The 13,474-nt window shown below is 37.6% G+C and overlaps 1 protein-coding gene across 2 annotated transcripts in view; it reads left to right on the forward strand.

The window, feature by feature from the left end:
- The window catches only part of Mtmr6 (myotubularin related protein 6), a 43,220-nt gene that overhangs the window by 10,447 nt on the left and 19,299 nt on the right, over positions 1 to 13,474 (forward strand). For both annotated transcript variants that reach the window (XM_070003100.1, XM_070003102.1), the window contains exons 2-5: positions 6,006 to 6,122; positions 10,144 to 10,306; positions 11,424 to 11,581; positions 11,994 to 12,122. In XM_070003100.1, coding sequence (XP_069859201.1) covers positions 6,006 to 6,122; positions 10,144 to 10,306; positions 11,424 to 11,581; positions 11,994 to 12,122 — 567 coding nt within the window. The remainder of the gene's footprint in view (positions 1 to 6,005; positions 6,123 to 10,143; positions 10,307 to 11,423; positions 11,582 to 11,993; positions 12,123 to 13,474) is intronic.

The raw sequence follows: 13,474 nt of genomic DNA on the forward strand, positions 1-13,474 counted from the left end.
AAGAATAAATAGCCTTGAACATTGAAATAAATGTTGACATCCAAGAAAAATCTGCATTCAGGCTTGTGGGAAGCTTTCCTATTTTTTCTTTTTCATTTCCTCTTCCTTCTTCCCTCCCTCTTTCCCACTTCTCTCTTTTTAAAAATTACTTTGTTGTTTTAGAGGTGATATACAGCCGAGTTATCTTTACATATGTCAGGTAATAAGTACATTTTCTTCCTTTTGCATAATATCATCTCTTCTCTTATTCTCTCCCATTCCTCCCCTCCTATCTCCATCCATAAGTTACATGGTTCACTTTCATCAATGCCCAGTGCAGCAATAGGCTCTGCTACTGCATGTTTTCATCCATTTCCCACTGATTCTGTGCCTTCCCCCCACTTTCCCTCAGATATGCACATGTATACACCACATATGAGGTAAAGAATACAGAGTCATAAGAGAACAAAAAGACAAATTAAGAAAAGGTCCTTCGTTTTTTATCTTTGGAGTTCATTTCAGTATGTATATTATTTTATATACACATGAATAGGTACTTGTGTATTAAAACTTGGTGATTTTCTCCTACGACTGTCCTTTTTGGTCTCACTGTATGTGAGTGTCTAGAATCCTGTATAATTTGTCATAGCCCATTGCATTTTAAATCATGTGGTTTGTCTCTGTGATCTTGGCTTACTTCACTTAACACGATTTATTCTAGTACCATCATTTCCCTGTGAATGACATATCATTTCTAATGGCTGTGTAAAAATGGCTGTGTACAATTCCTTTATATATAGGTACCACATTTTTTTGGATCCATTCGTCTTTAATTTACTTTGTGTGTGTGTGTGTGTGTGTGTGTGTGTGTGTGTGTGTGTGTGTGTGTGTGTGTGTGTGTGTGTGTGTGTGTGTGTGTGTGTGTGTGTGTGTGTGTGTGTGTGTGTGTGTATGAGTGAGTCTCACTGTATAAATTGGCCTTGAATTCATAATCCTTCTGCCTCAGCCTCCCAAATGCTGGGATTATAGACATGTACCACCGTGTTTAGCTCTACTGTTTTCTTACAGATCGAAGTATACTGATCAGATACTTTTTGTATGTCAGATTAACTGTTAGAACAGAGTTAACTAAATTGTATTTCTGAGTATCAGAGGAAAGTGTGAATTCAGCATTGGAATGTTACAAATCAAGTTTTTATCAAAAATAAATTTTTGTGTGTGTGTGTCTGGGGCTAGAAATCAGGGGCTGTCTCCTAGTTTTTCCTCTCAAGTCTGGCACTCTACCCTCTTGAGCCACAGCTCCACTTTTGACTTTTTTCTGGGTAATTGGAAATAAGAATTTCATGGATTTTTCTGTCTGAGCTAGTTTCAAATTGTGATTCTCAGATCTCAACCTCCTTAGAAGCTAGTATTACAGGCCACTTACGTCCAGCTAAATTTTTAAAAGTCATTTTTAAATGATCTTTAAGTAGCTATACAAAGGAGGTGCCAAATAGCAAAGCAGTTTATGAATACAATGCATCTTTAGTGTCATCCCTTCAACATCCTTACCCCCTTTGGCCCACCCCTTCTCTTGCTTTTCTTAGTTTTGTGGTATATGCAATGAATTTTTTTACTGCATCCTCCCCACTTTCCTCATTCATTTGTTTTCCTCTCTCCCCTTGCCCCATCTCCCCTCTTGGAAGTAAGTACCCATGTCTTAGTGTTGATTTTGTTGGGCTTTGACCTAGTCTTTCTAAAAGATAATACTATTTGAGCTCTCCATAGTCTATTATACTTCACTTAATTCATTTGCGATCACTTGCATACCACTTAGTGTATTTACTTACAGATTTATAGTCACATTCTAGCTACCACAAGTAAGGGAAACCATGCAGTCTTTCTCTCTCTCTCTTTTTTAAAAATTTTTGCCGGTCATGGGGCCTGAACTCTGGGCCTGGGCGCCGTCCCTGAGCTCTTCAGCTCAAGGCAAGTGTTCTACCACTTGAGCCACAGCCCCACTTCTGGCTTTTTCTGCTTATGTGGTACTGAGGAATTGAACCCAGGGCCTCATGCATTCAAGGCAAGCACTCTACCACTGAGCCACTTTCCCAATCCTCTTACTTTCTCTTAGTCTACCTCCTTTTGCTACCCTGGTCATTGGGCTTGAACTTTGGGCCTGGGCACTGTCCCTGAGCTCTTCTTCAGCTCAAGGCAAGTACCCTACCACTTGAGCCACAGTGATACTTTTCTGGTGGTTAATTGGAGATGAGTCTCATGGACTTTCCTGCCCGGGCTGAATTTGAACTGTGATCCTCAAATCTCAGCCTCCTGAGTAGCTAGGATTACAGGCGTGAGTCACCAGCCACCTGGCTTCACAATACAATTTTTTCCAAATCTCTCCAAGTCTCTGCATGGTACAATATCATTCTAATAGATGAGTAAAATTCCGTTGTGTATATATACCACATTTTCTTGATCCATTTGCTGATTGATGGACATCTGTAAATTTTTAATTTTTACATTTAAAATTTTAACTTATTTGAAAAATGCTGTTTCAAGCAAAAACTCTCTGGAGAACTACATTGGTGGGAATAAGAGCAAGGGGGAAGCTTATAAGCCTTTTAAGTGGCCATTATTGATTACTTTGGAGGCAATTTTTTGTTTTAATAAGATTTATTATTTTTTTCCATATGAGCAATGATCTATTTTCCACTAATAGCACAGAAAATTAGTGAACAGTGTTTGTTATTATAAGAAAAAACTTTTACTGCAGAAAGATAATCGCTACATTTATTTCTCTATACATTTATTTATTATTGTTATTATTCTTTTGCCAGTCATGGGGCCTAAACTCTGGGCCTGGGCGCTGTCCCTCAGCTCTTCAGCTCTAGGCTAGAGCTCTACCACTTGAGCCACAGCACCACTTCTGGCTTTTTCTGCTTATGTGGTGCTGAGGAATCACTCAGTGCCTCATGCATGCAAGGCAAGCACTGTACCACTGAGCCTCTATTTTAAAAAATTTTAAGAACGTATATCGTGTGTGTGTGTGTGTGTGTGTGTGTGTGTGTGTGTGTGTGTGTGTGTGTGTGTGTGTGTGTGTGTAGAATTTTGTATTCTATTTCTAAAACTTCATACTACATCACATAGAATGTTCCACATTAAATTCTTAAAAAAAATTTTTTTTGGTTGGTCATAGGGCCTGAACTCTGGGCCTGGGTGCTGTTCCTGAGCTCTTCAGCTCAAGGAGAGCACTCTTCCACTTGAGCCACAGTGCACTTCTGGTTTTCTGGTGGTTAATTCAGAGATAAGGAGTCTCACAGACTGGCTTTGAACTGTCTGCCCAGGCTGGCTTTGAACCGAAATCCTCAGATCTCAGCCTTTTGAGTAACTACTGTAGTGCCTGGCTAAAAATTTTTTTATTATCATAAAGGTGATATACAGAGGGGTTACAGTTAAGTAAGTCAGATAAAGAGAACATATCTTTTTGGACAATGTCACACCTTCCCTCCCAGTTTTTCTCTCCCATGCCCACCCATTTTTAACGGTGTCTAGTGAATACCATTGCTGCATTTGTTTACTCTTTGTCTCTCCATTTCTGTGCTTCCCCTTACCTTTCCAAAGACAGATAAATGAATAAATAAGACAAAAAGAAAGGAAACGGAAAGTCAACAGAGAGAAAACCTCTTGTTCCCATTTCCTAGAATTCATTTGGATAGATACTATTTTGTATGATCAGAAGCACATAAGCATTGTGCCTTTGTGCATTGAATTCTTTTAAATTTTCTTTGACTTGCTATAATGACGATTGTCAAATGGATATACAGTGGCATTCACCAGTCTTTTTAAAAATAGATTTTTAAAAATAGATTTTTATTGTTATTATGGTGTTGTAAGGGTAACCATTTCATAGGTCAGGTCATGAGTACATTTCTGTTTTGGACAATGTCACCCTTTCTTTCCTTAACTTTTCCTTGGGGAAACATTTTTTTTTTTTGGGGTCCTGTTGTGGGGCCTGAACTCTGGGCCTGGGCGCTGTCCCTCAGCTCTTCAGCTCAAGGCTAGTGTTCTACCACTTGAGCCACAGCACCACTTCCGGCTTTTTTCTTTTTGCTTATGTGGTGCTGAGGAATCGAACCCAGGGCCTCAGGCATGCAAGGCAAGCACTCTACCACTGAGCCACCCTCCCAGCCCCGGGGAAACAATTTTTAATGAGGATATTTTGTTGTTTTTTTAGTAATATATATGGGAGAAAATATATATGGGAGGAAAGAATAGAATCAATGAGATGGTTAATTCTCTGGTTTTGAAGGTTTATAATATATAAAAGACTGTTTACGACCTGCTGCTATAACTATAAGTAGATTTTTTTTAAGTTGGTAGTTGATTGTTTTACCCTTTTTTTCCTTATAAGGGAGAATGACATAAAATTTCAAAATAGTAGTCTCCTGTATATCCCTGACCAATTCCAATCCTACTCTCCACTCCAATGACATTATTTGAGAGAGAGAGAGAGAGAGAGAAAGAGAGAGAGAGGAGAGAGAAAGAGGGGGGGGAGAGAGAGAGCGTGTGTGTGTGTGTGTGTGTACCAGTATTAATACACAGTGTGCACCTCACTGCTTCAGGCCCTTCAGGAGGCCAGTGCAGCATAGACATAATCTGTTCTAGGGGAATTCAGAGCTGTGAAGGATGCAAGCCATGCCATAAAGTGGAGATTCGTTTTCTGAGGAAGGGTTGTATCAGCTAAACAGGAGTCCTATGTAGGGAAGCTCAGACTGGACACAGAATAACAAGTGTTTGGTGTAGGATAGTAAAGGGAGTAGAATCTAAACTAGAGCTTGAACATTATCTAATCTTGGAAGTTGTGCTATGGCTCAAGTGGTAGAGAGCTCACCTTGAGCTGAGGCGCTCAGGAACAGCACCCAGGCCCAGAGTTCAAGCCCCACAAACCCCCCCCCCCCAAAAAAAAAAAAAAGAAAAAGAAAAAGAAAAAATTATCTCATCTTGATTTAATTGTCTTAGTTTACAACTTAATAACTTTATATACTTGGTTTTTGGCAGTACTGGGCCTTGAACTCAGGACCTCTTGGTTGCTCAGCTTTCTTGTTCATGGCTGGCGCTTCTACCATTTGATTGATACTTTCAACCTAGCCTTTTTGTTGTTGTTGTTCATGAGGCTTGAACTCTGGGCCTCGGCGCTGTCCCTCAGCTCTTCAGCTCAAGGCTAGTACTTTACCACTTGAGCCACAGCACCACTTCCAGTTTTCTGAGTGGTTTATTCAAGATAAAGAGTCTCACGGACTTTTTCTGCCCAAAGTCCGGGCTGGCTTTGGAACCATGAAGCTCAGATCTCAGCCTCCTGAGTAGCTGAGATTAGAGGCATGAGCCACCAGCGCCCAGCTCAGTCTAGCTTTTTGCTGGTTAATTTGCAGGTGGAGTCTTGGGGACTTTCCTGCCTGGCTTAGAATTGTGATCCTTGATTTTTTAAACCTCAGATAAAGGACTCAGGGATACAAAAACTTTTTGCTTATTCATACTCATGACTTTTTCTTGCTCTTCTTACTGTTAATGTTGATGTGTTTCTAGCCTTCTTCCATATTGGTTACATTTTGTAATGAGAGAATATCTATGTTACTTGTGACATACATGTCCCCTCAAAAGGTAGATTAAATTGAACATTCAGCATTAAATAAGGCCTATATTTCACCACAAAATGAAGAGAAAATTGAAAATGATGCATATGGATCCTGGGATTTTAAAAAGAACTATTATTTGGGGCTGGGAAGGTGGCTCAGTGGTAGAGTACTCGCCTTGCATGCTCAAGGCCCTGGGGTTCGATTCCTCAGCACCACATAAGCAAAAAGAAAAAACCCGGAAGTGGCGCTGTGGCTCAAGTGGTAGAGCGCTAGCCTTGAGCTGAAGAGCTGAGGGACAGTGCCCAGGCCCAGAGTTCAGGCCCCACGACTGGACCCCCCCCCCCAAAAAAAAAAAAGAACTATTATTTGTACTGCTTTTGAAATGAAAAATAAAAATTTTTTCTTTTTTAGGTTGAACAAGTAAAATTACTTGACCGATTCAGTACCAGCAACAAATCATTAACGGGAACACTGTATCTTACAGCCACACATCTATTATTTATTGACTCTCATCAAAAAGAAACCTGGGTAAGGAATGTTTGCCATAGTACTAAAAATGGACTGATCTACTGTTGGTTTATTTTGAATATATATATGTTCAAATACAAATATATACAATATAATATATATAACAATATAAATACATATATAACAGAAATCTTAATCATTGTTACTTACTTCAAAACAAAAAATTTTTTTGAGACAGGATCTCATTATATAATTCAGGCTGGCCTCCAACTCTGTGTTGCTCAGCCACTTTCCAACATGCAGTTATCCTGCCTCTACCTTTGCTTGGATTATAGGCATACAACTATAATACTCAAGAAAAATATTTTCAGTTACTCCAGAACTTCGTTCTATAATCAGTGATGTATGAGTAATATGGAATTCTGTAGGGTACCAGATTCTTTACCTCTAAATAACTGAAAGTACCTGCTTGTTAACTTTTAGTTTTTAGAAATTGAAATATATTAACAGATTGAATGGATTATTTAGTATATTTCAGTATTTTTATATGGAATTAGAATTATAGTGTTTATGAGGTTTTGTTACTATAAAGATTACAATATATGCCGGGCGCTGGTGGCTCACGCCTGTAATCCTAGCTACTCAGGAGGCTGAGATCTGAGGATCGCGGTTCAAAGCCAGCCTGGGCAGGAGAAACCGTGAGACTCCTATCTCCAATAAACCACCAGAAAACCGGAAGTGGCGGTGTAGCTCAAGTGGTAGAGCGCTCGCCTTGAGCTGAAGAGCCGAGGGACAGCGCCCAGGCCCAGAGTTCAAGCCCTACGACCGACCAAAAAAAAAAAAAAGATTACAATATATATGATAGGCCAAGCATTTCATATTTATACAAATAAATATACTTGAAAATGTATGTATAATACAGTCTATAGTTGACTCAAATAATATACTGACTGAATTTGATCTGTATGGTTCCACTTATATGCTGACTTTGTTCTTGAGATTTGTAACTTTGAAAAAATAATGTTATAAGTAGTATGCAAATATCGAATAAATCAATGAAAAGTTTGTCATGGATGCTTAAATGTATGCAGGTAATTTTGTCTTTTACTGCCATAAAATATAAACCTATTATAGTTACAATTTATCAAAATTGACACAGGCACAGATAATAGAGAAATGTAAGCATGCAATATTAAATCATTGCTGCATATAGTATACTATATACTGTATTACTGTAATAATTTTGTCACTACATCCATTGTTATTGTATGAGCTCAAGTGTTGTGAATATCCACTTCAAATACTGAGTAGTGGCTGGATGTGGTTGTGTGTCTGTAATCTCAGTACTTACAGGTAGAGAAGTAGGAGGATCACAAATGTCTGGGTAAAGGTAGTGGGGATGCCCTGTCTCTGAAACAAACTATCAAAGAGCTGGAGGTGTAGCTCAAGTGGAAGGGCATTTGCCAGCTATAGCCATGTCAATGCCCTGCGGTCAACCCTTAGTATGGCAAAAACAAAAATCAAAAAACCAAAACAGCAAAAGATACAGTTCATGCTTGTCTTTAGGAAATTGCATAGTGTAAAAATGATGTCATTCTTACTTACCTTTCATTGCTTGTAATGTATGCAATATAAAATATGCATTAGTCACTGATTTATTAGTAATGTTTACTTACGTCCAGTCATCAGCAGGCTATTAATAGTGAAGGTTTTAAAGAGCCAAAAGTTACAGTTGGGTTTTTGACTGGGTAGGCATTTTGGTGCCTCTAAATCACATGATGTTGAAAAGTTAATACTGTAAAAATCTTTTATTTGTATAGCTAGCTAGCTAGCTGTTTTAGAGTTTATCTTAGATATTTGCCTGGGAGTAACAGGTCTTGGATAAGCATAATATATAATATACTGATTTTGTTTATAATGTACTGTTAATTATATACTTATATACAGCTGTAATATACTTACATATTCATTTAAGGATAATATATTTAAATATGTATATTAAATGATGTTTTGGATTTATCCTCAGAATATTTTACGTTGTTTTACCTCAGTGTTTTACATTGCCATTATCTACTTAAAGACTTTTGTCTGTGTATTTGGTTGTACAATTGTGTTGTTAACTTGCTGATGGCTAAGACATTTTCCTTTCTATCTCTATTGGTTCTTCTATCTTTCTGTCCAGTTATTGGGTTTTCTTTTCTTTTTCTATTATCTCTTGTTTTTTTGATTTGTGTTTGTGGTGTAGATAATTGTACTCAGAACCTTGCACGTGCTGGGCAAGTGCTGTACCACTGAGCTACCTCTCCAACGCCATTTTTTATTGATTTTATAAGAATTCTATATCTTAATACTTTGTCAGATATGTATGTCATTTGTTTAAGTGTATGGCTTGTCTTTTTTATATTTTTGTGTATATTTTATTTAAATTTATTGTGTGTGTGTGTGTGTGTGTGTGAAAGAGAGAGAGAGAGAGAGGGAGAGAGAGGAGAGAGAGACATAATTGGAACTTGGATTCAAGGTCCTGTGCTCCCACTTAGCTTACTCATGGCTGGTGCTTTACCACTTTAGCTATGCCTCCAGTTGTGGCTCTTTGCTGGTTAATTGGAGATAAATGAGTCTCTCAGATCTGTTTGGCCAGTCTGGCTTCAAACCGTGATCCTCAGATCTAAGCAGTGTCAGGCAGAATTTTTTTTTTTTTTAACTCAGAGCCTGAACACTGTCCTTGAGCTCTTTTGCTCAAGGCTAGCACTCTACCATTTAGAGCCACAGCACCACTTCTGGTTTTCTTGAGGTTAATTGGAGATAAGCATCTCATGGACTTTCTTGTTCTGGCTGGTTTTAAACTGTGATCCTTAGGTCTCAACTTTCTGAGTAGCTAGGATTATAGGCATGAGCCAGCCTTTTTTTTTTCCAGCAACTTTTTTCCCAACAATTTTTTTCCTTTTTTTTTTTCCCTTTCCTTTTCCTCTTACTGTGTTTAAGTAGTTTTTTATTTTGGGTCCGGTCGTGGGCCTGAACTCTGAGCCTGGGCGCTGCCCCTCAGTTCTTCAGCTCAAGGCTAGCGCTCTACCACTTGAGCCACAGCACCACTTCCGGCTTTTTTTTTGCTTATGGGTGCTAAGGAATCGAACCCAGGGCCTCAAGCATGCAAGGCAAGCGCTCTACCACTGAGCCACCTTCCCTGCCCCATGTTTAAGTAGTTTTATAAAGGGTTGTAATTCAACATATTTATGAATACAGTGCATCTTGATTAATGTCACCTTTCCAAAATTAATAAAAAAAATAGTATTGAGAAAATAGACTTTTTGGGGTCAGTATTGGGATTTGAATCCAGAGCCTCATACTTGTTAGGCAGGAGCACTACAATTAGAACCATTCTGCGAATTAATCCTTTATTATGAGTACCACTTACAGCTTTTTCTGTTTATGTGGTACAAAGGAATGAAACTCAGGGCTTCTTGCATGCTAGGGAAGCACTCTACCACTAAGCCACATTCCCAGCCTTATGACGGTTATTTTTAAGTTAGTGTTTCATTTTATTGAATCATCCTAGACTTTGATACTGGCATTTGCTTTCCTTTTGTTGCTTGGATTACAGGCTTATACCACTATGCCTAGCCATTTTGCTTCCTCCTTAGTTTGAGATGATAGGCTCATATTGTCTCTACCATGTACCTAGCTATTTGTTGAGTCTTGTGAACTTTTATGCCTGGACTAGTCTCAAATCACAATCCCCCAATCTCTGCCTCCAAGTAGTTAGGATTATAGGCCTGAGCCACGGTGCCTAACTGGCAAAGACGTTTTTAGTAGTAAAGTATTATTGGTAGCAGTAAGAATGGTAATCATACATTTAAAATACCATCAAGATATTGAGTTTATAGTAGGACTTTTTAATCCACTCAGATGACTCCCATATTTCTGGCTTAAACATTAAGCTATTGGATATATTAAGTATTAGTGTGCACCAAATAACATTTTTTACTTTATTTGAGGAAGGCATTCTTAATATTTATGTACTCTGAAAGAAAATAAATTTTAAGTCCTTTCTGCATTGGTTTCTTAATTTTTTTTAATGCTGTAGATATTACATCACCATATTGCCTCAGTGGAGAAACTTGCTTTGACTACTTCTGGATGCCCACTTGTGATTCAGTGCAAGAATTTCAGGACTGTGCATTTCATTGTTCCCAGGGAAAGAGATTGCCATGATATCTATAACTCTCTACTGCAACTGTCAAAACAAGGTATGGTACTTAGGGCCTGAAACATGGCATGCTAAATTTGTAAAGGGTTCTCCAAGACACTTTTAAGATCTCATTAGTATTTCATACTTTGTTATTCTGGTAGTCAAGTTCTTGTGTACTCTCCATTCCCCAAAATGGGCTAGACATAATTAGAAACTATTGATCTAAATTGTAAGAAAGGTATCCAAAGTAAGGGTAATAGTAAGGATAATAAATCATTTATAGTAGACCAAAGGAACCATAGATTTATGTTAACATTTTTAAAGCTTCTTGACAACAAATTGCACATTTCAATAGTGGGTTTCTAAGAACAGGTTTATGTTCACTTATCTTTTCTCAGCACAGAGCATGTACTGTATGCCATCTCTAGAGTTCTAAGTGGTTTTTGTTTTGTGGTGGTCTTGGGACTTGAACTCTGGGCCTAGGTACTATCCCTGAGCTTTTGTGCTCAAGGCTATCATTCTATCACTTGAGCCACACTCCACTTCTGGCTTTTTGGTGGTTAATTGGAGATAAGAGCCTCATGGGCTTTACTGCATGGACTGTCTTCAAGCCATGATCTGCAGATCTTAGTTCCCTAGTAGCTAGGGTAACAGGCATAAACCAGTGGCACCTGGAAATTCTAAATTTTTTGTTTCTTTTATTTTTTTAGATAGGGCCTCACTGTATAGCCAAAATGACTTTGAACTTGCAATCCTATGTCTCAGCCTCCTAAATGCTGGGGTCATGGACATTGATTGCCATTGTTCCTTATCAGCTCTAGTTTATTGCTTTAGTATCAGTTTTTGTTTCATATCTCATGTTGGGAAAGGGGTATATAGGAAGAGTATATTTTTTAGTTAACATTTAAGAAAAGAAAAATTTCAATACAGAATTTAGCATACAAGTCTAATTGTATTCTTTATTAACCTTAACTTTGGAATTAAATCTCAGATTAAATGAATCATGTGTATGCCTTTTTGATGCAATCATTTGCATTACAGAATTTAGAAAATACTTAATTCAAGAATGTTCACATATTATCTCTCTGAAGGTTTTAAAGAAAAAATTTTTATTTGTAGTGTATTTGGTTTTATTTATAGTGTATTATTAATGTTTTGTGTTTTGTATTCTGTAGCAAAATATGAAGATCTCTATGCATTTTCTTATAATCCTAAACAAAATGATTCAGAACGGCTACAAGGTTGGCACCTCATTGACCTTGCTGAGGAATATAAGAGAATGGGAGTGCCAAATTCACACTGGCAGTTGTCTGATGCCAACAGAGAATACAAGGTAACTTAATGCCTTTGGGAGAAACTCAGAAGATGTTAGGACCAGAGAGAAAGTGTCATAGTAGCAAGTGCTCTGAATTGTAACATGCTTTTCTTAAGATTTTTTAAAGCTACTATATACTAATTGTACAAAGAGCCATGTTATGGTATTTCTTTGTTTTTCCTTTTTCTTTCCTTCCTTCCTTTCTTTTTTTTTTTTGTTCAAGGCTAGAATTTGAATGAATTCTTAATCTGATGCTTTCACTCTTTGTCTGGCTGATGCTCTACCACCGGAGCCATGCCTCCAATACTTTATTGTGCTATTTGTCTATATACAACTGTTCTTGCATTTGAGTTTTTAAAGTTTTGGAATTTTTTAAACCTCATGATTTTTAAACCGTGAATCAAGTAGTTATTTGTTTTGCTATTTGCAGATTTGTGAAACTTACCCCAAGGAACTTTATGTACCCTGGATAGCAAGCAAACCAATAATTGTTGGGAGTTCCAAGTTCCGGAGCAAGGGAAGATTCCCAGTTCTTTCCTACTATCATCAAGACAAAAAGGTAGGAACCTTTTGTTTGGAGATTTGTAAAGAAATACACTGGCTTTTCACTTAGTTACATTTTTGAAGTTATAATATAAAACTACCCTGAAATAAAGGAAGGTTCATACTTTGTATCTTCCTTATCATTCCTTTTCCTCTCAGTAGTGACTGGAAAATAATTGAATTGGTGAAAAGATAAGTTTTCCTTTCTTTTCTCTTTGTAGTCTGTCTGTGGGAGAGCAGATAGTTTGACAACCAAGGGCATTGAAGGTTTCCATTTTATTAGTAAGCTCTTAAGATTGAAAGTTTTCAATGAAAGTAGTAGAAAGGAAGCATGTTCATACTGAGATACTATTAGTGGTGTGTATGTGTATGTATGTTTGTATGTATGTGTTGTTGGGGATCAAATCTAGTTTTTTGTACATAATAAAAAAAGTGTGCCACCATTGCTCTACACCTCCAGGATTGGCAGTATAGGGATTACTCATTGCAATAAAACTTAATCTTTTTAGCCTACTTACGATATAGGCTAAAAGCTATTGCATGCTAAATATTCCCTATGTACATATTCTTCATAGGGGGAGGTTCTGCTAATTACCTCTTACTTTTTTAAATTTTAAAAATTTTACAGGTTATTATTAAGTAGTTGTACAAAAGGATTATAATTCTATATGTTCAGTTATGAGTACAATGCTTTTTTTTGGTCAATGTCACCTCTTCATTCATTCTTCCACATTTTCCCCCCTCTGATTTCTACCCTCAAGTTATGTAGTTAAATTTTACATAATGTGCATTAAAGATAACGACTGCGGGGCTGGGTAGTTGGCTAAGTGGTAGAGTGCTTGTCTTGGATGCATGAGGCCCTGGGTTCGATTCCTCAGCACCACATAAGCAGAAAAAGCTGGAAGTGGCATTGTGCCTCAAGTAGTAGAGCACTAACTAGCCTTGAGCTGAAGAGCTGAGGGACAGTGCCCAGGCCCAGAGTTCAGGCCCCACGACCAGCAAAAAAAAAAAAAAAATGACTACATTTGCACACCTCTCCTTCCTCCATTTCTGTACTCCCCTTTTTACTATATACCCCCAAAACATGTTTTGACTTCCTGGGATTCATTTTGATAAACAGTACATTAGTTGTTCAGAGGAGTTGTACCTCTAAGTATACCTTTTGTCAGTGTGTTTGTGTGTAAATGCATTGAGCCTTGTACATGTTGTTATTTATATTTTAGATCTAGCTTCCACATAGGATCTAAAACATGCAGCATTTATCTCAGGCTGGCTGGCTTAACATGATTTTTTTTTTTAGATTCATCCATTTCTCTACAAATGACATTCTTTCTAATCAATTCTATGGTACATATGTACCACATTTAT

Source organism: Dipodomys merriami, unplaced genomic scaffold (genome assembly GCF_024711535.1).
Source record: "Dipodomys merriami isolate MVZ:Mamm:240054 unplaced genomic scaffold, mDipMer1.0.p SCAF_6, whole genome shotgun sequence".
In the NCBI taxonomy this organism is placed as follows: domain Eukaryota; kingdom Metazoa; phylum Chordata; class Mammalia; order Rodentia; family Heteromyidae; genus Dipodomys; species Dipodomys merriami.